We start from the raw sequence: 27,175 nt of genomic DNA, 5'->3' as shown, positions 1-27,175 counted from the left end.
ACGGAAATAATGCATTCAGTTCTCTCGGATGGAGACTCCAGGATTGATGTCAGTGGTGGGTCTTGGCTAAGAGGCTCCTGGATTCAGTCTGATGGCACAATGGGGACCTACATGGGGGCAAATAAAGGATAAGGTAGTACCCGGTCTGAAGCAGAAACAGCCACAGCAGGAAGGGGGATGGGTACATGTTAACGTTTTCCAGCAGAATCCTAAAAACAGGACCGGGCCATCCTGGCTCTCTTCTTTCCACCTTTAGCCCGGACCTGCTGCTCTCTCAAGGAAGATCTGAGAGCCCCCAAAGAACCAGGAGCCTGACAGCGAGGAGAAGAGGAAGGAACCGGAGAGCGGGCCAGAGATAATCTAAAACTGCTTCCCCGCCTCCCTTCCAGCCCGGCCAGACCATGCTCAGCCCAAAGATAACCTTCTAGCTACTCCCTCCTCGCCCAAGTCCAACCGGTGTCCTCTACCCCCACCTTCAATCCCCTCCTCCCTCTTCCCCTCTCCTTCCCCCTCGCTCCCCCCCCCCCCCCAGGGCGGCAGAAGGGTGAGGAGTTGACAAGCCTATAAAAGCTCATGAAGAAAGGACATGAGAACAGCAATTGTCAGGGCTGCAGCTTTGGCTTTTCATCCCTAGGAGTAATTTCTGTTTCAGTTACACCTTCCAAGAACAACATGTCTCATAGCTGGGGATACGAGACTGGCGTGAACGGTGAGTGAAAGCGTTCCGGGAGAAGGGACGGCTTCCTTCCCACCTTTCTTTCCTCTTCAACCCTCCTCTGCCTCAAATCCCCAGTTGCCCTTACGATCCAGAGAGGATGGTTGGTGATGGCTGGAGCAGCGGCTCCTCCGCACTGCACCTGCTGTTTACTGCAGCCTCAGCTTTGCAAGCTTGAGGCTCAGGTGCGCATGGGAATCTCCCGGGCGCGCCCGGCTCCCAAAGTCTTCCTCTTGCCTTGTGCACGGAGCTGAGGCACCGGACTGGTCCCCTATCCACTATCACGTTTCCTTTTGGATCGCTGGGCAACCGGCTGGGTACTGTCGAGGAATCGACCGATCCTGCGCCTAGCTTTTAGCAGGCAGGAGCAGAGGGAAGTGTAGGACAAGATCTCCCTAAACCTTGCTCTTTCCTCTTTCCCCTTTTTCATTATGATATAGCGAAGGATGACGGAAAGTTCTTTTAGTGCATTTGAACCTCAATATACTAATCTAAAAACACTGGACACTGTTTTCACCCCGGAGGAATAGAGAGCCGGCACGTCCTTCACGCTGTCTGTGACTCACAGATTTTTTTCCGAAGGACTGTCCCATTCCTCAGTGTAGGAGGAGAGCTTTCTACCGGCTGGTTTATTACCGTTATGTGTTTGAGAGTTTTTCTTACTTGTCTACTACCTTGTAATTTAAGGGTTCATTAGGAATTTAAGTGAATTGGCTCACGTCTTCAGGTTTTCTGAAGCTTTGTAGAGGGAAAAGAGGGGTGTGCAGTGTAAAGGAGAGTGAGCAATTTGTCTCCAGATCAATAAAGAAACCAAAACTGGGCACCTGGGTAGAGCAACCATGCTCTTTCATTCATAATCAAAAAAGAGAATCTATATGAAAACGCTTTGAGATGTGTGTGAAAATGCTTTTTTTAGAGGTCCATGCAAATACAGGTTGCTACTGCTATCTACTCTAATCAAACAGGAAGTTTTGAATGACTGCAGAAGGCAAAGAAGGTGGAAGTAGTGGATCTAGAGATGTCCTTCAGACCTGTTGTCAGCATTGTCTTCCTTGCCCCAGTGACCTGTTGTCAGGTTCCACATTCAATTAAGGAGCTTTCCCCGGGTGGGTTTGGCCTTTGTACTTTCTTCTATTAATGGATTACACGTGTCTCTTCTCCCACTATAGGACCAGAGACATGGCATAAGAACTTTCCTATTGCTCTTGGAAGTAGACAGTCCCCTGTCGAAATTCAGAGCAAGGAAACGGAGTATGACAGCTCTCTGAAACCCCTGGAGTTCCACTATGATCCCTCTTCTGCTAAAAGGATTATCAACAATGGACATTCTTTCAACGTTGAGTTTGATGATTCCTCTGATAAATCAGGTTAGTTTTTGAAATGTGCACCCTCTATAAGAGAAGCTTTTCAACTTATGAGTGATAGGAAATGGAGAGGAGAGAGCTTCTAATATCTCAGTAGTTTCAATCAAAAGAAATCTAAGGCTGCTTAAAAAAAAAAATAATAGCCTGCTCACAGGACCCTAGAATTAACCAATTTGCTAACTGGAGTACCTTCTTCTAAGGGAATTCTTTAAAAGTGTCACACAGTGCCTGGCATCTAAAAAAATACTCAATAAATGCTGCTTTATTTGCTTAATGGCTTCAGTAGTTTGTACCCTCATTCTTCTAATTAGTACATTTACACATATCTCTTTAAATGTTGTATCTCCCTAGGCTAAATTCTTGGAAGGCAGACTATTTTTTGTTATTATTGGGGGTTTTTTTTTTGTTGTTTATTTGTCTTTGGGTCTTCAGCACCTACCATACCTAGACTTGCTCCTAATAGGATATTGACAAATACTTGTTGGTTTTGATTGGATAATTTTGCCCTCTGTCAAAACCCCCTTCCCCACCAAAGCAAAATGGCTAATTTATATTCCTTTTAACGAACCACAAAATATAAATTAATGGTATAGTATAAGAGGTAGATTTAGAACTATTTGACTTTCAAACATTCTATAATGTACGCTAAAATACATTGAAAATGTGTGACAATCTTATCATCAAAACAGCAGTGAGAAGAAGAAAGGGCATTGGCAGTCTAGCAAATTTCAAAATTCTTGGAAAATTAGCATTTGTCAATATCTCTGGGTTCTGGTCTTTGCTGATAAAAAGTAGTAGTGCACTTATCACTCGTCCAGATCACTTGCACCTCAACCTAGATATTTTATATATGAGAACATACATATTGGATGTTATTGACAAAAATATTTTGTTTTCTTTGAAGCATGGTTACTTGTTTATAATTTATAATGTGCATTTCTTGCATTTTCCAGCATAGGGCAGTCAGTTCACAAATGCAGGTACTTCATAATTTGTTTGTTCACTCTTGAATTGATAGTTGTGCTGCTACCCGGGATTCTTTGTCTCTGTCGCTCTCTTCCTTCTCTCTTCCTTTTATTCTTTCTTTCCTCATCTTCTTTTCCCTCTTTCCTCCTTTTTTCCTACCCCTCTTCCTTCTTCTTCCTCTCTCTCATTCACTCTCTCTTCTTTTTCCTCCTTTCCTCCTCTTCTTTTTCTCTCTTTTGTAGACACAGGGAAACAATTCAGTTTAGAGACAGTAGCAGCCTTATTTGGCTACTGGCTAATTTAACTTGCCAGTACCCTATTTTCCCAAGTTCTTTTGTATTGTCATCTAGTGAATGCTTCAGGAAATAAATTATCCGTGCTTAGAATCATTTTTAGAAGCTGAGGGGGGAGAAGGGAAAGGAGAAAAGAACATCAGAAAAAAATACATTCCCCCCTCCACTATTTATCCAAAGTGTCCAATGTCTATAGGTATGTACACACTTAATGATTTTAGTCAGTACTTCGCGGTCTCTGTTTAATGACCAGACCTTATTTTAGTAAATGCATTTTTTATTCAGTAGCATTTCTAATCTATGGGAAGATCTTTGGATTTTTTTTAAATCTTTTTTTTTCAAGATTCTTTAGACATTTTGCATTTAATTGGTTGGCAAATTAGGATTTCAATTAAAGTTGAATTTTGAATAGAGAAGAATATATTGTTGGGTAAAGGATATGTTTTGCAGCTAGCATATAATGTGAAAGTCTTTATCAGGGGTCAGAGGCTTGAGGAATAGTGTAGGTATGGAAAGAACATAATATGGAATTTTATGTGAGTAGTCTGGGAATGCTGCCTTTAAGCACTATAGTATAGTCTCAAGTATCCTTTTGAGAAAGAGTGCCTTAAAAAAGTAGCACTGAAATGAGTGCCAGTGTTGGGAAGTTACTGAGTTGCTCAAAGATATACTGACCTTTATATAGTGAATTAGGGCAAGAGACAATAAGTGCAGGTGCTTACTAAAACTCTTGAAAGTTCATTGGTTGCCAGAAAAGAAATGTTTTACACACACACACACACACACACACACACACACACACACACACACACCACTATGCCCCTCACTCCCCACACATATTCATCATTCTTTTCTATGATATAAAGCAGTTCGCTAGAGATGACGCTGGATTTGGAGCCAGAACCTCTGGATTCAAATTAGAATTAGAATTCTTAGTAGTTGGGTAACATTAGAAGCAGGTCACTTTATCTCTTTGAACTTTTGTAAAATGAAGTATTTGAATTATAATAGTAGTTAGTATTTATATTGCCTATATTGCTGTATCTGTTATCTTACTTGATAGTTTCTAGCTAAGCTCTAAGAGAAACCTTTAAAGATGTAGATCATAGGTATATTCATATGCACTAAATTTGATAAGTTAATTCCTTTCTGTGCTCTCCAAACTCCTTTTAAATGTGAGCATGCCATCAACCTTCTAGTACATATATTGTCTAGCAATCCATATAATATTTGTGGAAAGCATACTTTACTGAAAGTTGTGTTGGTCATAGTCAGACATTATTTAAAGATCAGAGTAGGAGTTATTTAACTTCACACACACTCAAATTTTAATGACAAGAAGTTTGCATTATGTGAGTGAGATGGGTTGTCATGTGTTAAACAGTTTTCTGTTTGCCCAAATAGGTTTCTGATTGCCGAAATCATCTCCTTGTTTTTATTCCCAGGCAGCTGGTAGATTAAAGCATAGAAACCTTTCCTCTCTGGAGTCCATAGTTTGGTTTAGGATTTTAAAAATAGCCTATTCCCATTTTTTCAAATATAAGGGTGCAAAAATAATACCTCATTGTAGGTTTTTACACATTCAATAAATTATAAAATATAATACCAAAATGAAATGTTTCTTTAATTTTTGTTTACAAATAAGTTTTTATGGTATCTGAATTTTAGAAGATGTATTCCTTTATGTGTTCTATTTCTTGTCTTTGCTTTTTTTCTTTGAACATTTACTCTGTTAATTATTAACTGGTCCTAGGTAATTATAGTAAATTAAAACAGTAAGTTTGGTGCACGGAAGTGAAGTCTGGCAAATCTTTTATGCTATTTTTTAACCAACTATACCCATTAAATAAATGGTGGCCTCCATACATTTTTAATGGCTCTCAGCATTAGGGTACAGTAGATAGAATGCTGATGCTGGAGTCAGGAAGACTCATCTTCATAATTACAAATCTGGCTTTAGACACTTATTAGCTTAGTCTATGATCTTGGACAAGTTCCTTAAACCCTATTTGCTTATAAAAATGAGTTGGAGAAGTAAATGGCAAATTATTTCAGTATTTTTGCCAAGAAAACCCCAAATGGGGTCATAAAGAGTTGAATGCAACCGAAACAACATTAGGATTAATTCTAATTTGGAACTGGAAGGAACCTTGGAGGGCATTTGGTTCCCTCTTTCATAGATTCATAGAATTAGAACTTGAAAAACTTCAAAAGGTCATCTAGTTTAACTCTCCGTTTTACAGATGAAAAAACTGAGACCCAGGAGAGCTGTGATTTGTCCAAGGTCACAAAGGTAGCAATTTGCAGAGTCCAATAACTCAGGTTCCAAGATTTAAAATTCAGCATTTTTTCATTGTTATTGTCTCCAGTGCTGGAGAGTAAGTAGGGTATTAGAGATGATAGAGCCAGTTTTTCAATACTATAATGAACAGTAAGTAGCACTCTCTCCATCAAAGCATATCACAATTCTTTTATGACTTTGTATAAAGTATTTTAGAATTCCTGGGGGGGAAAAATCACCATGTGGTGATGATGAACCCTTCTAAACTTAGGTGGGCTTTACTTCAGAAATGCACATATAGCCTGTCACTGGTACAAACTCCAAATTTGTATTACTGATAACATCTACTTCAATTTATACTCTATTGCTAGAGTTTATATTCCATGGACAGCCCAGGCCATCTCTCTGCACTCCTCCCCAACTCATTCCCTGGAGAACTCTAGTGGTGAAATATCAACTAGTTCTTCAACAAACACTAAAAAATCAATGCTAGAAAAGTTTACCATTTGTATAATTTCTCTTTGGCCCTGCTATGAATAAAGTCATCAGTGTAGAATTCTAGTATGGAAACTCTCTTCAACTACTATAGATCAATAATTTTTTGTATACAGTAATTTATAGTCTTAATTGAGTTGTCTGGTGATGCTGAGAAATTAATTGGTTTATTTATGTGTCACACAGTTAATATGTTTCTGAAGCAAGACTTGAACAGAGTTCTTTTTCACTCAAATGATGACCTTTTCACTGTACCATCTGCCTTTCTCATTTATCTATTTAGGACACTGAGAAAGTCAGTTAATTTATCAATTGCTCAGGCAACTCTCTTAAGTCTTAAAATTGAAAAAAAAATTGCCACCTGCTTGGGTTTCTTTACTAACAGTACATACTAAACCAACTACATCAATGAAATCGTAACTTTTGTAAAATACTATTATTGATAACGATGACAATGGCAACAGTTTTAGTAATAAATTGATCTAGGATTAGACTCATTGGGCATCTAAAGAGGTCCATGCTGAAAAGCAACAACTAATAGATACTAGCACTAAGATCAAGAACATTCTGCTAAGATTCTGTATCACCAGTCAAGCCAATATGTATAGAGACATATTACCTAACTGTAATTTAGGATCTTTGGATATATTTTAAATGCAACAAATCTTTGCAAATAGGCTAAATATTTTATAGTTTTATAAAGCCAGTAACAAAGTGGTAGTACTTAAAAGGGTAGCTGGCTCACTTGGGAGATAAGACCAAGTATGTTCATGGTCATATGATATAGGCTGTTCCATTTAGGAGAAATGTCACTAAAACATATACAGAGAGAAATAATAGGTAGAAGTGCCTGAGTATTATCAAATTGATGTCAACCAAAGACTCAATCATGCTAACAAATGGAGTAGTTTCTTAGACATTGGTTAGGTATTGTATGGATCTGGGAAATCTATCATGTTTTAGGCACAATTAATTCAGAGGGTGATACTTCTGAAGGTTATTAGGAGATTCCTGTCCCAACAATGGATTATTGCAATAGACTTGGGCAATAAGGACCTATATTGTGAAGATAACACTAAAAGGATTAATCTGAATCATTATAAAGTTTGCATTTGTCTCTAAGGCTGACTTTAAAATGTTTTTAAATTACAAAAAGGAATTATTTTAACCTTTCATAATTATTTATATACATGATCAAATGGCTAAGAGTTCAGAAAAAATATTACTTTACTTGGTGCATGATTAGACAATTAAAGGATAAAAAAAGACTTCAGAGCTTTAAAGTAGTTAAATAATTTATTTTGTTTTGACCAGATGACACAACTTTTTACCACAACCTATTATAAACATCCCTTTTGTTAGGAGGTTTTTTTAAAATACTGTGTTAACATTTTTAGATATCCTGTACCTCTTCATTTCCTTCATTTAGAAACTCCACTTCATGTACTTCCTTTATCATATAATCTTCTCACTTCATTTTCATAAATTTCAAATTTAGAGAACTCTTCAATGATTTCATTTTTTTACTCTTCTGTAAACATATTATACACAGAAACATCAGAGGCTAAAACTCTCTAACCTATGTGACTGAGGCCAAAACAAAATTGAATTCTTAATCACTTTTATTATGCTAGTTTAGCTTGCTATATTTCTTTTTGACTGTGGAATTAATAAGTTCTAATAAGTTCTAGTTAAAACTATTACTCAGTAATCTTATAAACTCCTTTGAAAAACACCAAGTTAATGAAAAATTATTAATCCAGTTATAATGGCAATTAAAAACATTCTTGAAAAGAATTCCACCCAATCTGAGATCTTTTGTTAAAAATTTGATTTTGAAAGCACATGTTAATAACAAGCTAAGTATTAATCTTGTAGGATGATTCTGTCCACATTGTTGGATCAAAATATGGATTTTTTGGTTTCATTTGGAATAGCATTGCCTAGGAACTGTAATTATTTTTGCTAGGTAATCTTTGTTTTTCAAGGGAAAGAGAAAAAAAATTAAATTAAGCAATTTTCAGAAGAATCACTATAAAGAGACCATGTTCTACTTAGATTTAGATTAGGCCCTAGCCAATGTATTGAATTACTATCATTTTCTCCTAAACTTGTGCTGAATTATTGATTATTTCCTTCCAGATATCTTATTAAATTATTCTTCCTTAATAAGAAAAAAAAGGCGGGTTCTGGAATATTGTGAGGTACAAACATCAATATATGAGGCATATAGTACTAAATAGTCCTTTGTGTTATTAGTCAAAATGCCCTAACCATATAGTTCATTAAGCCCAAATCAAGACATTTACTTGCATATTACAATAGTCTATTTGAATTGTATTCAGTTTTTGTTGTTTTTTGAAAAATTATGATTATTCCTTTTGTAGTGAGATTGACAGGTTAATGACTCATGGCTATAAGGTTCAATTCAATTCAGTTCAATTCAATTTTTAGCATTTTTTTAGTTTATTTCCATTTTTCAAATAAATGTTTTAAAAAACATATTAATATGTTCCTCTCATTACCTATCTTGAGTAATTTAATTAAAAATGAAAAAAAAACCACCAGATCATTCTGCCTATTTCCATAGTCTGGCAAAACCAAATCCCCCATTAACTACACATTTTGTATTCATAACCTCTCTGTTGGAGGTGAGTGCTATTCAATGTACATATATTAAATTACCTAACTAAAGTATATAAAGCAACCTCACCCATGATGTCAAATATATTTATACCAAACACCATTCTACCTTCTTGGTGTTATCTAGTGTGTCATATAAGACTTCTATTATGCCATTTTCATTTTTTAAAAAGTTATTCTCATTATCTAGAGAGCATGTCCTGCTTTTTAAAATAATTATTCCTAAAGATTGCTGCCCAGATCTTAAGCAATCAATCCATTATCGTTGGTAAATAATTTAAGGACAAGACAACAAAAATTTCTGTTTTTCATGGTATTGCTCATTTGTTTAGCAAACCATAATTCACTTAGTCAACATTTTAAATGAATGATTGATTCACAAAGATATTTTCTTAAAGTGTTGGATTCGAGGAACAATTAACATTTACTATGACTTTTATAATCTATTAAAACCCCCTCTCCTTATACACCCAAAATGTATGCACAGGCTTGGGGGAAATGAACTAATGGAAATGGAGAATGAACTCTGTATAAGGTGAAATAACCTCTACTTTGAATAGACATCAGAAAGGCAACAAGAATACTCCCAATAGGATGTGTGTATACTTCCCTATATATTGACAGCTGTAGAGAAAATAAAATGATTCAGTTTAGCTCTTTGGGGCCTTTAGGGTATAATAATAATATTTTGCCTTTATCTTTTTTGGAAGTTAATTTTTACTTTTAGAATCTCATTTGATTAATTGATATAGGTAAATGATATTAGATTTAAAGCTATAAGGGATCTTATTTGGAGATAACTTATATTTTTATTTCCTCATTTTAAAGATGAGAAAACCAAATCGCACAGAGGCTAAGGAACTTGTCCATGGGTTATTAGTTAGACAGTTATTAGTAGAGCTCAGATTTGAACCCAAATTCTTTTACTCTAAATTCAGTATTCTTCTGCCTACCATTACTTAGAAATTAAAATTAAATGATAACCCAATAGGTATGATGAAAAATAAATTTCGTTTTTAAAGACCTTTATGACTACTGTAATTCCTTGTGATTTTATTGGCCTTATTTAGAATATAACATTTATTCTAACCCCAGAACACAGGATATTCTATATATGTTAAACTGATATAAATATGCAAAAAATTATCAATAAAGCCCATGAATTCTTTTTTTTCTCTGAAAAAAATTTTCCTATGTACAAGAATGTATTTTTCTTATGTACCAGAAAACGAAGAAAAAATACAGGGAAACAGACAAACCTTTGTTTACTTTTTACTTTTTGTTTACTGACAGCCAAATTTCTTTTAGAATTCAGATACTATACTAATCAGACGTATTGATTTTTACTGTTGGTGTGTAATACATACAATTTTCTTATATATTCTTTACTACACTAGACCTTTAATATGAAGAAATTGTTCAGTAATATGCTATATGCTATCTTGAACTTGGTACTTAAAGCGTATAGTACATTGAAGTATGGGCCTTAGGCTACCTGGAGCTCTTGGTCCGGATATTTTGTTTTGAGGTATCCCATTCCTATGTGTGGTAGAAAGTCATATCTTCTTTCCCATATCCCACCTAGGGAGTATTCCCGTCTTGATTTTGTGGTTGCTTTTTATTAGACTCCTTAGATTTCATTTTTAAGAAGACATAGTCTCTTTTCTTCCCTCTTCCCCTCCCCCTCCCAGGAAAAATCTTTCCTCCCAAATGACAAGTTTAGAAAATGTTCAAGTGGCCAGAATAGTATTTTTGGTCACAAAAATGAACAAGCATGTGCTTTTGGTGTTAAGTTGCCTTTAACACAAATATCCTTCCCCCCACACTTTTTTAAAAGAAAGGACCTGCAGTAAAAGTGAGTTTGAAGAATTCATGGCATGCTTTGGCTACCCAGACTGCTATTAATTTGATTCCAAGCTTAAAAACAATCATTTGAATAAAAAGCAAAAGTGCTCAAGTTCTTGCACTGATTAAAATATAAATTTGTTTGTGTGTCTTTCTTGGCTACATAAAGTCTTTAAGACAGAAAAGAATTTTCTTACTCATTGCAACTTGTTCTGAAAAAGTTCTTGGTTGATATAGATGAGTAGAGAAAAATATTTAATTATTGAACCCGATTGGTTTAGTACATAAATATAGTCAATTCCAAATTGATCTTCACTACCTTTGAATTTACATGTTTTCAGAAAATATAAAACAAAATGGACAAGGATTTGAAAATCTCTCTTCTCTCTCTCTCTCTCTCTCTCTCTCTCTCTTTCTCTCTCTCTCTCTCTCTTTCTCTCTCTCTCTCTTCCTTAACCTGATTGGCTTTAGGAATGAATATAATAAACTCTGAATTGATCTTCACTACTTTTAAATTTATATATGTATTTTAAAATATAAAACAAATGGACAAGGATTTGAAAAACTCCTCCTCCTCTCTCTCTCTCTCTCTTTCTTTCAAATACACACACACACACACACACACACACACAAGATTAAAATTTTTTTTTTCAGTAAGATTTCTTCATCTTAGAATCTAAGACTGATAAGTTTCATCCAAGGGGGAAATGAACCTTGGATATGAATTTAGGAAGATTGAGTCAGCTGCTTTACATGGTTTCATTTAATTTATTTTGACATGTCAGTCTGCCACCAAGTGAGGGGAACTTAAAGTGGTTTGTGAACAAAATTCCCATTATAATGACAAGGCAGTCCATTAGTTTTAAAAGCAAACAGATTATTATTATATATTTCAGAAAGCTAAACTTTAATTTAAAAACTATATTGCATTTTATGAAATAATTGCATTTTGTTTTTGTTTGCATTTTGAAGAATAGCTGATGCTGAGGAATAGGTAAAATATCTTCTTTGTAGGTCAATCCTATTATCATAGATTTTTGTCATCTGCAAATGTTTTGAGAGTACAGTTTGAACAGAGCATATCTAAATTCATGTTTATAAAGAGCCATATTCACTCCAACTGGGTCAGGATACTTCCCCTGCTCACCCATAGGGGAGGGCAAAGAGTATCAGAATCTGTTATTTCCTTCTTGTAGGATACTTTCATCTTAAAAACTTCCTCTATACATAATAACAATTTACTGATTTAGAAAGTTACTTGAGGGGAATAGTGGTGAGTAGGATAGAGAAGGGTACAGTTGAGAGGTTGTAGCTCACAACTACTAGGTATGAGAGATCAGACTTGAAACCAAGGTCTGTCCAACTCCATGGTCAGCCCTTAATCTTGCTCCCTTTTTCCTATAGATTTTTATAATTCAAAGGCCCATTGAAAACTGAATAGGTTGGCTAGTATGGGATCATTTAAAAAATACAAGGGAAAGCCTTGTATTAATTGATCTTCAACATATATGTCAATTGCTGCCTCAAGTATCATTAGGGGAAATTCCTTTGAATTATAAATTGTCCCAATTAAAATGCAAATTTTCCTGGGAGAGAGGATGTTTAATACTCTAGTCAGTCAGCTAACATTCATTAACTACCTACTATGTGCCAGGATCTGTGCTAAGTAAGCATTGGTATACAAAGAAAGACAAAAGACCTGGTAAAGCTTTGTTGTGCAATAATAGGGAAGATTTACCTAATAACATAACTGATAGCTAAGGATAGTGGCTCCTAAAACAATGAGGCATTGAATAAGTTTTGATGTGGGAGAGAATGATGGGAGAGTCTGGTTGGAGATGTGAACATAGATAGGGATCTTCCTCCAAAGTCCAGACCAGAAGGAAAGCCCTGAGAACCTTGAAGCATGATTATCAGAGCCAAGAGGATATGGAGAGATAGTTCTGAAAGGAGAGGTTGGGAGGGCTAAGAGAACAAAATTGTATCTCTGTAACAATTTTACTTTGGCCTGGGCCCGTTTTGATATATACTCTTAAGAGATTCCATTCATTTCCTTAAATTCACTATGCATGATCCTTTTACAGAAAAGAGATCTCTCTTTTCCTTTTGGCCAATTCCTCTATCTGTATGTACTCCAGATTACATTTCCTAAGTCTTTCTCTAGGTCCTTCTTCCATGAATATATCCTCTTTTACATTTTCAAACCTCTATTCCATTGCTTCCTTCAATACTTCCAGAATACAGATTTAGGTTTCCTCATGTAAACAAGCTTCCTTTTAACTTTCCTTTACTTGTTCTATCCCATTTTTCTCCTTTCCTTCCATATTTCTGGAGAAAAAAATCATATTCTGTGTTTTTATCTCTGTAACATCTTCTCAATTCCTTGTAATCTGGCTTTTTTAGTTACTCAATTGGAACTCCCCTTTGAAGTATCTCCAGTGAGACATTTGAGAGAATGAGAAATAATAAAATAATCATGAAGTACCTAATAAAGAGACTTGTAGGTGCTTAATAAATGTGTATTTCCTTTTCCTCTCTTTTAGTGACTCCCAACTGCTAAACGTAATATTTTTTGTTTGTTTTACAATCCTCATCTTCCTGAGCTCTCTGCAGCTGGACATTGGATCTTATCTTAGTTTCTGATGTATACTTTCCTGGTTTCCTTTTTCCTCTGAATTCCTTTACTTTCTCTGACTCCTTTGCTGACTTTGTTCTCTTCCTGACCCTTAAAAAAAGATGTTTCCCAAGATCCTCTTTTATTCTTGCTAGATCTCCTTGACAATCTTATTCATCTTTAAGACTTCAACTACTTACTAGTTCTCTTCTGTGGATTTCTAAATCTTTAACTCCAGGTCCCTCTCCTATTCTTCAGACCCACTTTTCTGATTACCTCTGGGATATTTTTCAAGGAACTTCCTTACCTGAGTTTTTTTCTTTCCTTACTCCCCATCCCCTGCCCCCTACCCCTCTAGAAATTATGCAACCTGAGACATGCTATCTTTTGTTTTAAATTGTTTACTTTGTGAGACCTCTTATTAACTGGTATGACAAAAGTAAACTGATAACTGGGCACTTGGCTAAACTGGACAAAACAGGCAATGGCCTGGGATACTACCCTATGTTAGGATGTACTACTAATGGTCTATCTTAAAGGCACAAATGTTCATCTTTTCCCATTGTGGGCACTAACAATCCTAGAATGACTCTAAAGTTATATTATACTAGTATGATTTTCTTCTCTTGTTTTACAAGGCTATGTTAACATTCTCTGCCGTAGTGCTTTATATTTACATGATTATTTTATAGTTGTAGGGACCAAAGACAAAAGACACAACCTTGCTGTGTTTGGGGAGACTCATCATTAGACTGACTTTACAGTAATGAATTTTTCAGTCATAGCAGCTCTCAAAGATAGTATGAGATCTCCATGTCTGAGAGAGAGAGAGAGAGAGAATAGGCCATAATGATGAAATCCTTTAATACTAGAAGATAAGGAATATTACTTGATATGAAATTTTTATTATTATTTTATTTTTCTTAGAATTTTACTTTGAAAATTTTCATCATATCTGTTTTTTCTTTATCTTATGAATAAAAAAGATATATTTCATTAATGGATAAACTTGATATTTTGAGGAATTCTTAAATTCTATTCCTTAGAGATTGAAGTATTATTTTATAATAGTTCAGAACAAGTAAGAAGCTCTCCTACCAATGAAAATTTATATTTAAATTCCATTAAAATAGACAGTATGACCAAAAGAATGTTCTATCTAATAGTTATTTTAAATAATGTTCAGAGGTAGCTTAGAGCTTTGTTCATGTCATTACAACAGTCCTTACAAATTGTTGAAAAAAATATTAATTCTAATATAGTCATTTGTATTTAGAATCCTGTTTTTGTTGGTTTTTTTTACTTAATGTTTTTTTGATTACATATAGACATTTTTCAATTCAGATTCTTTCCCTCCTCCCTATGTGGTAAATAGTCTGAGATAGATTACACTAGAGCTTTCATGCAGTACATATTTCCATATTCCTTATACTGTGACAAAAGCCACATATATATCACACAATAAAAAACTCATGGAGGAAATAAAGTGAAAGATAGCAACCACCAGTTTTTCAGAAACAGTTTAATTTAACATTAAATCTATATTCAAGTATTTCTAGGTTATAGAGAGATGTCCAAACTGGCATAGTCTCCCTGGACTTCTGATATGACAGTTTTAGGTAATACTTGTAAGAATCTTGAACAAGGAAAAGATATCTTAACATGGTCCAAATTAACATTTCAAAATTGATCAAACATATCTCTTATCTCTTCCTTCCTGTTGACGGGCTTCTTCCAAAAGATCTAAGAAACAAAAGAAAATAAAAAATAATGGTGTGAATGTAAAATTAATTTAATTGATTTGACTTAATATAATAATTAAGTGGATGAAAACTTGTTAAACTAGCTCCATTTTGAATTAAAGTTAGAGTAAATATTGAATGAGTTTTGCCTATAAGTATCCCACATGAAAGTATTTAAAGTGGTTTCTTTTTAATTTTTTATTAAAAATTTTTAATTAAATTTTTTTTATTTGAAACATTTCATTTAATTAATTTAGAATATTTTTCTATGGTTACATGATTTATGATTTTTCCTTCCCCTCCTCCCACACCCCTTCTGTGACCAACAAGCAATTCCACTGGGTTTTACGTATTTCATTGATCAAGACCTATTTCCATATTATTAATATTTGCATTAGGGTGATCACTATTGCAGTGATGGGCAAACTTTTTAAAGAGGGGGCCAAAGGAAATGAAATGCTCATCTGCCAGTCTGTTTCTAAGGCAACTCTTTTGAAGTTTCATTGCATTGTATCCTACTCATTGTATTTGTCAGATTAGGAATAATGTCCCATGGCTGGACAGAACATTTCGGGGGGCCACATCTGGCCTGTGGGCCGTAATTTGTCCATCATTGGCTTAGAGTCTACATCCTCATTCATATCCCCATTGACCCATGTGATCAAGCAGTCGTTTTTCTTCTGTGTTTCTACTTCCACAGTTCTTTCTCTGGATATGAATAGCATTCTTTCTCATAATTCCCTCAGAGTTGTCCTGGATTATTCCATTTTGCTGCTAATAGAGAAGTCCATTACATTCAATTGTGCCACAGTGTATCTGTCTCTGTGTCTCCTGGTTCTGTCTCCTTTCACTCTGCATTAATTCCTGGAGGTCACTCCAGTTCACATGGAATTCCTCAAGTTTATTATTCCTGTGAGCCCAGTAGTATTCCATCACCAATAGATACCACAATTTGTTCAGCCATTCCCCAATTGAAGGGCATTCCCTCATTTTCCAATTTTTTGCCACCACAAAGAGTGTGGCTATAAATATTTTTGTACAAGTAATTTTCCTTATTATCTCTTTGGGGTATAAACCCAACAGTGGTATGGCTGGATCAAAACATGTGGTTTCTTTTTAAAAAACAAACAAACATTAATTCAGCAGAGTAGAAACAAATCTAAGTTTGAATTTCTTATATACTAAGTAAAATAATTGATAACAAAGTAAGCCTTGCATATATAACTCCAGTCCAGGCAGAAGGATTTTATTATGGGCATAATATGATTTCTTTGAATTTCAGTGTTGTGCGGAGGACCCCTGGCTGACAAGTACAGGTTGGCCCAGTTTCATTTTCACTGGGGCTCCAAAAATCAACCAAACGGCTCTGAGCATACTATGAATGGAAAACAATTTGCAGCTGAGGTAGGAAAGCATTTTTTCTTTTGATCCATGCATATTCAAAAAAGTCTTACTTATAAAACAATTTTGACTTCTATCCTTCAATGCATGCATAATCTCCTTGATATATGTACTGTCTCCAGTGGTTCATGCTGAAAACATTTGTGTTTTCTCCACCTTTATAATTCTTGGTATCTTTCTGTGAATCATCCTAGAGAAATCTACCAACTGTGCTAGGGAAATTGGAAGATAGAAATAGATGGGGATTTCCTGTAAATCTTTTGACAATATGGAGTAGCCTAAAAATACTATCATAAAGAAAAATGCTATTGAATAAGATCACCTGAAACTTTCATTTTCCTAACTCTTCTTTATTTTTGTGTTCTTTGATGGTTTTAGCTTCACTTGGTTCACTGGAATACAAAATATGAGAGTATCAAGATCGCTTTGACTAAAGGTGATGGATTGGCTGTTGTTGGAGTTTTTTTAGAGGTTAGTTGCTATATTTAATATTCTTGAAATATATTTATGTAGAATTGGGGGTCACTCCTCTGATCCACCTCCCCTCCTCACATCAGCATATTGAAAAGGTTAGAGTATTTAATGAAAATACTTAGGAAATGCTTTAAATGTTAAAAGCTATTGTTCTTGATACTTTCCTTCAACTACTTTAAGAGATTTATGGTTTCATTAGTCTGAGTACTCCTTCTACTAGAATGGATTACAACCTGTCCTCTTCCTCTTGCCATAGTAGACAATCTTTACAAATTGCTGTGGCTGGAAATATCTGGCATCCAGTCTTGAAGATAAGCCATTCCTAGAAGTAGCATGATATAATGGAAAGAGCACTGAGCTTGGAATTGGAAGACCCAGGTGTGAATTAAGGCACTGCTATGTACTATTTTTTTTTTTGGAATGCTAGATCAAACTCCCCTCAAGTTTCCTCATCTATATGATGGATGCTGTATAATATATTTTCTACCTCACAAGACTGCCTTGGAGAAAATGCTTTGTAAACATTAAAACTCTGTAAATATGAGTTGTTATTATTATTAATTATTATTGTTATTATTAGTTGGACCCAATTGTTAAAATGTCACTATCTTCCCACTCAATCAGACTTATAATTCAGGTATCTTCTTCACTATTTCTCACCCTCCCATATTCAATTTGTTTCCAAGATCAGTTGAACTCTTAAATATATCCCCTTCTCTCCCCTGATACTGCTGCTACTCTGGTACCTGGCCCCTGTCACTTCACACATGGATTATTGCAGTCTTCTTGCCTCAAGTCTCTTCTCCACTCCCATCCATCCATAATCTACCCCCCTTCCCCTTGCCCCACCTTCTTCAGTCTTCTTCCTCCTCACCATATTTACTGGTCTCCTTGCTGTTTCATGACCAAGTATTCCATCTCTCGGCTCAGGGCATTTTCTCTGGCTGTCTCCAATCCCTGGAATGCTCTCTTCCTTCTTCTTTTTTTGTTTTATAAAGAATGTTTTTATTTTATTTATTTCTCAATTCTATGTAAATAATTTTTAACATTAAAAATAATTTTAGTACCATGTAGCCCGTCTCCCTCCCTTAATTCTGCTCCTCAAGAAGGCAAACACTTTGATATAGATTATACAAAACATTTCCATATTAAATGCTCTCCTTCAAGTCCCAAATCCATATTCTATAGGAAATCTTTCCCAGCCCCTCCAGTTCTAGGGCCTTCCCTTTGTTAATTCTTATTAATCCTGTATATAGCTTGTACTTTAATGGAAAGGAAACAAGTACCCAAGAAAGTAAACTTTTTGTCCTTTTCCCAGATTCTTTTTAATATCTGAATTTATGGTAGGATTCAGGATTGCTTTTGGATTCAACATTTTCTATGTGAAACATGTTATTAGGATTTAGAGTTGAAAGATCATCTAGTCTAGTACATTCTTTTTCCAGAAGTGACAGCAATGGAGTTAGTCATGCATCTTCAAATTCTGATCCAGTGTTCCTTCCACTATCATTTCCTACTTATATTCTATCAGGAACTGAAGTGTAAATTCTCCTGACAATTATACATGTAAGATTTTTAAATAGCAGTTATGCCATATGATCCCTCATTCTTTTTGTTGTTGATATTTGGAATCATAGAGTTGGCTTCAGAGCCAACTATAGAGAGTTGAGGAGAGGAGAGAGACTATAGTCTTGAATCTAGGAAGACCTGCCTGAGTTTATTTCCTGTCTTTGACACATATTGGCTCTGTGTTAGAGGATAAGTCATATAACCTCTCAGCACTCTTGGCATCTTTTAAAAGACTTGCAGAAACAGGGCTGACCTGCATTAGTAAGAGGGAATTTTCTCATCTATGGCTATAATCACATGCCCCTTCTCTCACTCTAGTTGTGTGGAGATGCTTCTCTCCACCCTCTCATTAAATTTTCTATGTTCACATAGTTCAAAAAGAGTTTTTGAGTTTTTACCACAGAAGTGGAAAATTCAGGCTGCAGGGCAAAATCTCGGATTAAAATTCAATATTGGCCAATCTCTATTTCTCTTTGGGCTTTATAAACACAAGCCCCAATTGTTTGCATATGAAATATTACACAAAACTCCCATTAAAACAATCAGGTGTTTGATTGTTCTATGAATCTGTTTTTTTTCTATTTCATTGTTCTGATAAGTTGAAGCTAGAAAAAACATAATTTATGTATTTTTTAACATTATACATACCAACACAGGTGGGAAGTAATCCTCTGCCAGGACTTGAGAAAATCATAGACGTTCTGGGTAAAATTCAAACGAAGGTAAGATAAGATTTTTTTTGGTGCCACATTTGTATTGGCTGCTTCCTAATTTGATGTTTTTCTGCCCCATCTGGTTTCAGAAAAGTCCCCCAATTCCTCATTTGCTTTATATATGACATTCAGAGTTTTGATCAGTTCAAATAAAGAATAGACTGCCTAAAAACTTTAATTCCTAATATTCAGTCACCAAATTTCCTTTATCTCAATGTCTTAATGTGATTCTAATCCAAGAAAGGGATGAATAATTAAATTTCTTAGCCACAATTGGGATTCATTGTCTTGATATTTGCCTTAAAGACATGCTCAACTATTTCCCTCTCTGTTGCTCTAGTCTTAAGGGATAGTTACAAGATAAAATCTATTGGTGCCCCAGTGGGAAAGATAATAGGGTTTTTTAGAAGACAAGACATGAAAACAGATGTCAAATAAAAATCAGGTCTTCTAAATTAAATCAATCAATCTTTAAAAATATTATTCATTTTCTTTATTTTATGTTTTTCAGTAAATCTGGACTTTCCCTTAATAAGCATCATCATTGCTAGAGGAGAGATAGATATGCACCTATTAATGTAATATGCTTCTTTGATATTTTAAATGTTTTGTTTTGCTTTGTTTAAGGGGAAAGAAACAACATTCAATGACTTTAATCCTCGGGATCTCCTTCCTAATTCCTTGGAATTTTATACTTATCCTGGTTCACTGACCACTCCTCCTCTCTCAGAATGTGTGACCTGGATCGTCTTAAACATGCCCATCACTGTGAGCCATGAACAGGTGTGTTTCTTATTGATAGATCTGCTTATATGAGACAAGTTAATTTCAGCTTTAATGATCTCAGGCAGCTCTCTGAATTTAAGAAAGTTCAAAGTTTTCATCTAGAGAAGTATCCATTAAAACGCCAATACATCTTGAAAATAGAATTGAAAAAACATATATGTCATAATTAGTAACTTTACAAAAGACCGATAACATTTCTAAGATAAGGTTGGAAGAAAATACTTAAATATGTATAAATATATTTTAGGGCCAGAGCATACAGAGCATATAATGTAGAAAATTAGTCATTTTATAGAAGGTTCAATAACTTAAGTCTTGGATAGTGTAAGTAGATTGTCAGGATTTATTTAATTTTTTGCACTTATTTATTGCAGTTTTTTAAAAGTCCTTACCTTCTGTTTTAGAATTAATATTAAGTATCACTTCTGAGATAGAAGAGTGCTAAGGGCTAGACAACTGGGGTTGAGTGACTTGCCTAGGTTCACACAGGTAGGAAGTATCTGAGATCAGATTTGAACCCAGGTCCTCTCCAAGACTTGGCTCTCTATCAATTGAGCCACCTAGGTGCCTTGCAAGTGTTTTTAATTTAAATTTTGTAATCCCAAGACATTTTATTGTCTCTAATTGTCTGTATCTAATATTCCAAAGTAAGTAAACTTCCTATAATACTCCTGAGGGTGTAGTAACATGTTATTAGTGAAATTAAGATTTTAATCCTCTTAAATACTTTGATTAAAATCTGTGATCTTAGAGATCAATTCATCAAAATACATAAATTCTTTGCTTACTATATGTTAGGGCTAGGCTAAGTACTGGAGATACCGATGTCATGAATGAAACAACATCTATTCCCAAGAACCTTACAATGTTATAATCAATCAACACAATCATGCATTCTGTCAATAGAATAGATCATAACCATCCATGCCTTCTCATCCAGTCCAGCTCTTGTCCATGTCCTCCCTCAGATACTCCATGAGAGGGTCTACCCAACGTCTCAGAGTCCTCCTTCTCGGTTTTGTGACATGGTGTGAACACCCAGGGGGCCCAGGCATGTGCTGCCTCTGTTGGTTATCATGTGTTCCTGTATATGACCCACCCAACTTATTTACTGATCAGGCAGCTATCTAACAACATCTTCAACAAATCTCATCTAGCTAGTATAAATCTGGACAATAGTCTCTCCTCATCCTTGGTTTGTCTTGTATGAAGTGTTATAATGGCTGCTCTCATTTAAGTGATTATAACACTCTTTTAGGGTTGATGTAACAATATTCTGGGGCTTGATATAATCATCCCAAGGACATTTGCAAATAAGAGCTTCTGAATAATCTCACTCTATGGAATTCCACTTCAATTTCAATACCTTTTATAAGCATCTGCCTTCTTGTTGTATATCTTGCTTGATATCAAGTCTTCTTTCTTTTATGCCCTTTTATTATTTTTCCTCAATCCCTGGAAGGTACACTTCTCACCTCTGCCTTCCTTCAAAATTTAGTTCAAATGCCACTTCTACTTGTAAGGCCTTTTCTGATCCTCCAGTCTGCAAGTGTCTCTCCCTTCCTCCCACCTACCTCACATCAAAATTACCTTATAATTACTTTATATAAACAACTATTTTTTTTCATAGTGTTTTCTCTGAGAGAATATAAATTCCCTGATCTTTGGAGCTGCTGCTTCTTTTTTGTTTTTAATTCTCCTTGCTTAACACAGTGCTAGGCACATCATAGTCACTTAATAAATGCTTGTGGATTGGTAGATACTTAGAAGGTTGGCAAACTAATTTCTGCTGTCACACTCCTTGAGGAATCTTTTTGATGATTTTAACATAAGCATGGGAGCATTGTGAGAGGAGGGCCCTTAAGGTAGCTTTTTGCTCTATCAAAATAGAATGCTATTTTGTAGTCAACAAAAAGGCACAGTAGAACCTTTTATTCCATGCATCTTTCAATTAATTGGGTGGCCATAAATATGAAAGAAGTATAAATACTATAGCTTCTCTCCTCATTTCTTCATCAGATTCGTCTTTGATAAGCTGGATTAAGTAAGATATAACACCAGTTTATTTGCCTATGCTCCTGTATCTTTCCTCTTAATTTTATACTAACCTCTCTGGCTTGCATATGGGACCTTTGGTTAGTGTTCACTTTTGGTACCTCAGTCTTCTTTCACTTGTTAGATAAATTCCCAACTCCAATGATCATCAACACTTCATGGCACCCTCTGAGAGACATGACAGTGCTGCCATCTTGCTTTGAGAGGGAGCCTTACAGCTTAGGGGGGACTAGGCATGACTATCTTGTACAAGAATATTTTTTTCCCCAGAAACTACAGGTGTGAGTGGAGTAGACACCTTCCTTAATGTATATCCACTCTATCTATTCCCCCACCTGGTCTTTACCACAGCAGGCTTACCTTGAAATTCTTCCTTCCCTACTACTATTAATTATGAATGGACAGGAAATATAATATTATCATTCAAATTCTTTGGTGAACCACTGTAATATCAGAAAAAGTGCTAGATTTGAAGTTAGGGGGCTGAGGCTTGAGTCTTAGCTCTGACTCCTATTATATGTGTGACCTGGAATAAGTTATTTAACCTCTACAGGATTCAGTTGCTTTGTCTGTGAGGTGAAAGAAGTAGACAAGACCAAAGATCCCCTTGAAATATTAATCTAAGATCCTATGATTCTTGATTCATTGAAATGATGGAAAATGCCACTGGTGCCTAGTAGATTTGCAAGGACATTGGAGAAGTGGTGAAGGGGTTCAGGATCTTAGCCCAGCATGTTTCAGAGGATGCCCACCACAGGAACTCTTGACGCCAGAAGACAATTGCCTTTTCCAGAATTCACAAATGCTTTCTACCCCTGTAACACCACAGTCATTTGGGAAGAAAAATGGTTTCTGAACTTATATATAACCTTACCATCATATCTACCTCATGGCCATTAAAACACTTCTGCACATAGCAGGAGACAGAGCCTGTAATGGGAGGGAAGGGAAGGAAACATAACTTGTAAATAAAGGGCCAAAGCTTTGGGAACACAGGTTGAATCTGATGCTTGATCTGGAATGGATTTTGCTTCCTTGAATTTTTTGCATCTGGCTTCCTGGTCCATCTCAGTCCCTTAGATTTTGGTGTTCCAGAGAAATTCATGTCTTTTTGACCTATCCTGATCTTCAGAGTTGCTTTGATGATGAGACAAGGGCTTTGTTTCTCTTCTTTATAGGAAGGGGATTCTCTGTGTATCACTATCACTCTCTGTAGCTTCAGTGATTAATCTGAACCTGAAAATGATAACTGATTAGCCCATGCAAAGGACATAATAAGCAAAAACCTAGATCTTTTAGAGAAACTGAGTTCATTAAAAGAAGTAAACCCTGAATGAGTTGAATCCCATCAGTCTAATGGTACCTTGTCTGCTAGAAATTCATCAAAAATAAACTTAAGACAAAAGAACTTGAGAAAGCACCTGAATGAGTGAACTCAGAGAAATCATGGTGAATGGCTAGGAAAAAAAGTAAGGCCCAATAAGGGATTTCATACCAGATGACGGGTAGGAGAATAGCTTAAACCTGGAGTTGAGGGAGAGGAACCAGGACTCAAACAGAAAAAAACAAAACCCTGTTTCTCTAGGGATTTAATGAGCTCAATCTGAGTCTTGAGTGTGAAGAAAGGCTAGTGAAAGGCCATATTTGGAAATAGAAAATCACAGAGTATTGGTTCAGACTTACAAAGGGACCTTAGAGGTCATCTAGGCCAACTCTTCCATTTTACTGGTGAGAAAACCAAAGGCCAGAGGTGCAAATATCTGCCAGGTAATGTCAGGCAGGGAAGAAGAAGTGGTAGTTCACAAAGTTCTTTGACTCCAACTCCATGTCCCCCACCTCCACCTCTCTATTGCTTTGGGAAAACATGGAGAACCTAGAAAATACTTAAACTAAACATGTTAAATTAATTGAATGATACTAGATGACATAACAATAATTTACCTAAGTTTTATATAATTTCTTCCCTGGTTATTTTCCTTACTTTAGCCAAAATTTTTATAACTTTCCAGGGGCCCATAACATGGGATTTTTATCATAGTAGGCATTGTTGTAGAAAACGTGACCCACAATGATGAAGTGGGAAAAAAAGAGATGTGATCTGAGGACCTCAGTCTTTGGAGCACTGAGAGTCCTTCCACTGCCTAGAGACCCTGTTTTAATGGCTTTATGTGTCAAATGTTGAAAAATAGAAATCTTTTTGATGAAGAATGATGATATCTGAGGAAGCTGTATGTTTGGATATGTCTGTTTTTGTTGCAGATGTTAGAATCAGTGAACTGAAACAAGTTTAGTTTGTGCCCAACTCTTCACAATCCCACTTGGGGTTTCTTGGCAAAGGTACTAAAGGGATTTGCCACTTCCCTCTCCAGCTCATTTTACAGATGATAAACTGAGGCAAATAGGGTTAAGTGACATGCCTACGTGACACAATGCTAGTAAGTGCCTGAGGCCAGATTTGAATTCAGGAAAACGAGTCTTCCAGACTCTATGTCTAGCACTATCCACTGGACCACCTAAATGCCCTGAACAAGATAAGAATTGCCAGTTTCAGAAATTCATGCTCTGTATATGAACAGAAAGCTAGACTGGACCTGGTCACACTCACCTTGTCGAATGAAAGTCATGATTTGTTGTCTGAATCCACTGGAAAGTGACCTTTAGCCTAATCTTAGGTCTTTTATGCTCCTCACTTAGCAGCAGCATCTGGAAAGTACATACTAGCTATAGTATAAGACTTTTAATTTCAAAAAATAACCAGCTAAAATTTTGTCCTTAAATTATACCGAGAATAATAGTGACTCCAGAAAGCTGATTCTGAAACCTATTTATTTCCCTTATCTTGATGGAGAGGTAATGGCTACGAGTTCCAGATTGTGGTATGCCTTCTCAGAAATGGCAGTGTGTGTGTGTGTGTGTGTGTGTGTGTGTGTGTGTGTGTTTGCTCAACTGTACAGATTTACTAAAAAGAAGGGCTTTTATTTTAGGGGGTAGTTTGTTAATCAGTAGTGAGAGATATGCAAAAAAAAGCAATGAAGCATTCTAAAAGTACAAAAGGGGACACAGTAGTTTACTATCTTGTTAAATTATACATAATATGTGTATTTCTTTAAAAGCAAACTATCAAAGAAGTTTCACAATTTTCTTATCCAATTCACTTTATTACTCTTTTGTATATTTAGATGTTTGTTTCACAATAAAATTTAATTAACAAATCAAATATTGCTTCCATGTACTAGATACTGTGGGGATACAAAGATCCAATTTGTTCTTGAGTTATCTCATGAGCTCATAACTGAGAGTTAATTTGAATATTTTTTATTTTGCAGATGTCAAAGTTCTATAGCCTTTACTTCACTCCTGAAGGAGAAACATCTGCAAAACACATGGTGAACAACTGGCGCCCAGTTCAAAACCTGAGTGGCAGGAAAATTAGAAGATCTTTCAGATAAAGCCACCTAGTCTAGGCCAGTGTCTGATATGAATTCCGGAGGAAAATGACCTTCTAGCTAAGCACAAATCAACTCCCATTGCCTCTCTGTACACTAGCAACATCTCTGCACAAGTTTTAGTCCTCATGTTTCTGTACCCTCATGGAAAGTAAAAGTAGAAGGCTGTTATCAAGTGAAAGTGTTATTAATGAGAAAAACCCAATAGCCCAGAAGCCATGTGTAATGCATGGCAAAGTGATGACTTGGTGCTTTGGTGATAGCAATGTTTTTTCTGTGGTAAGGAACCAATGATAAGGAATGGTAGAATTGATCCTTCCTCCCCGTGTGATAAGGCACATGAGTGCCTAGAGTCTAGCTTGTAAACCCTAAAGCTGTTTTTTAAATATAGCAAAGCAGAAAAGTTGAAGATAAAAATCCAATAATTGATTAAATTTCATCAATATAAAGTGTAAGAAGGCAGATTAATAGTAGTGATTCCAAGAGATTACATTTAAGATACTGAGATATAATTTTTAAAAACTCTTATATATTTGTAGCCATGTAATCTTAAACAGAGATGATGTTTTTGTGAATTTTGAATTACAGAAATCTAAATTAAGTATTATCTATAAAAACATTTTAATTATAGTTATAATACAAATTATAATTCCATTCAGATAATATATACTATGACAAAGAAAAAAGTAATATTGTATTTTAGATATATGTTGACTAATAAAATACATGATTATATTTTGGCTTATAATCTTCTTTATGCTCTGGGCAGATGGGTAAAAGAGAGGACAAATGTTTTTTTTTCTTTGAAACTTATGTCTCCTGATAAAAAAATTGTTCGTATGATAAGCTAAGAATTAGAGCTATTATCCTTTAATGGATGTAGAATCTGGTAGAGAAGGTGAAGAAATAACAGTAAAAGAGGAGCTGACTATGGCAAAAGCAGCAGAGGAGAGGAGAACCCATATTCACATCTAATCAACAAGGTTCATGAAAGTAGAATAGGCCAGTATATTTGCTTAGTAAGGAAGTTACATTGTCAGATAAACATAACAAGTTTCTAAATCTAGGAAGTCAAAAGAATTCTCACAAATACAGAAAGAACAGGACAACACTAATTAAATATATTAGTTGTTCATATTTCCTAGGTAATAGTGATATATAGAAAGTCATGGTCCTTGTCAGGGGACTTTCAGTCTAGTTGAATGATGTGCATGCTAGAAACATGGCATGGTATTCTCTAATAATCATAAGATTTCAGAATTGGAAGGTACCCCCCCACACACACAGGTCATGCTGTCCAAGGATCTAGATTCAAATTCTGGTTCTGCTACTGTCTACTCATATGTCCTTGGACAATTAACTTAAATCTCTCTGGGTTGGTTTAGACTGGCTGATATCTAAGATCTCTTCCATTTCTTTCTAAGATATAACCTGACCTATATTTAAGCAGGAATCCCTTTGACAAGATCTGTGATAAGTCGTCATCTTACCCTCACTTGACGATTTCAGTGATCCAGAACTCATCGAGGCAGCCCATTCCTCTTTTAAACAACTTTAATTATTAGAAAGTTATTCCTTATAGCAAACCCCAAACTGCCTAACTGTTAGCTTAGATCTATTTCTTCTTTCTTCCTTTTGGGTTCAGGCAGAATCAATGTGATCTCTTTTCTACATACCTTCCAGTGTTTGATATCCTAGGTCAGGCTTACCTCAGTCTACTCTAATACTAATAATTCAGTTTCAGGGTTTGAATGCAGTGAGACATTCAGAGAT

At 35.5% G+C, this 27,175-nt stretch overlaps 1 protein-coding gene across 1 annotated transcript; it reads left to right on the top strand.

The window, feature by feature from the left end:
• The first annotated feature begins 585 nt into the window (after positions 1-585).
• Positions 586-26,137, top strand: LOC123231640 (carbonic anhydrase 2-like). Its single transcript, XM_044657921.1, has 7 exons — positions 586-709; positions 1,885-2,082; positions 16,241-16,362; positions 16,738-16,830; positions 19,059-19,124; positions 19,743-19,898; positions 25,283-26,137. Exons 1-7 carry the CDS (start codon positions 673-675, stop codon positions 25,403-25,405), a joined length of 795 nt encoding a protein of 264 aa, XP_044513856.1. The 5' UTR covers positions 586-672; the 3' UTR covers positions 25,406-26,137.
• The last annotated feature ends 1,038 nt before the right edge of the window (positions 26,138-27,175 follow it).

Source organism: Gracilinanus agilis, chromosome 1 (assembly GCF_016433145.1).
Source record: "Gracilinanus agilis isolate LMUSP501 chromosome 1, AgileGrace, whole genome shotgun sequence".
Lineage (NCBI taxonomy): Eukaryota > Metazoa > Chordata > Mammalia > Didelphimorphia > Didelphidae > Gracilinanus > Gracilinanus agilis.
Note: the sequence above shows the minus strand (reverse complement) of the source record. Positions and strands in the feature narration are given on the sequence as shown.

Excerpts from the sequence above, each read along its gene's own strand:
- LOC123231640 (XM_044657921.1), top strand. The coding sequence starts at position 673 with ATGTCTCATAGCTGGGGATACGAGACTGGCGTGAACG. Across the intron at positions 2,083-16,240 it reads TGATTCCTCTGATAAATCAG|TGTTGTGCGGAGGACCCCTG; the intron begins GTTAGTTTTTGA and ends TTTGAATTTCAG. Across the intron at positions 19,125-19,742 it reads TGGGTAAAATTCAAACGAAG|GGGAAAGAAACAACATTCAA; the intron begins GTAAGATAAGAT and ends GCTTTGTTTAAG.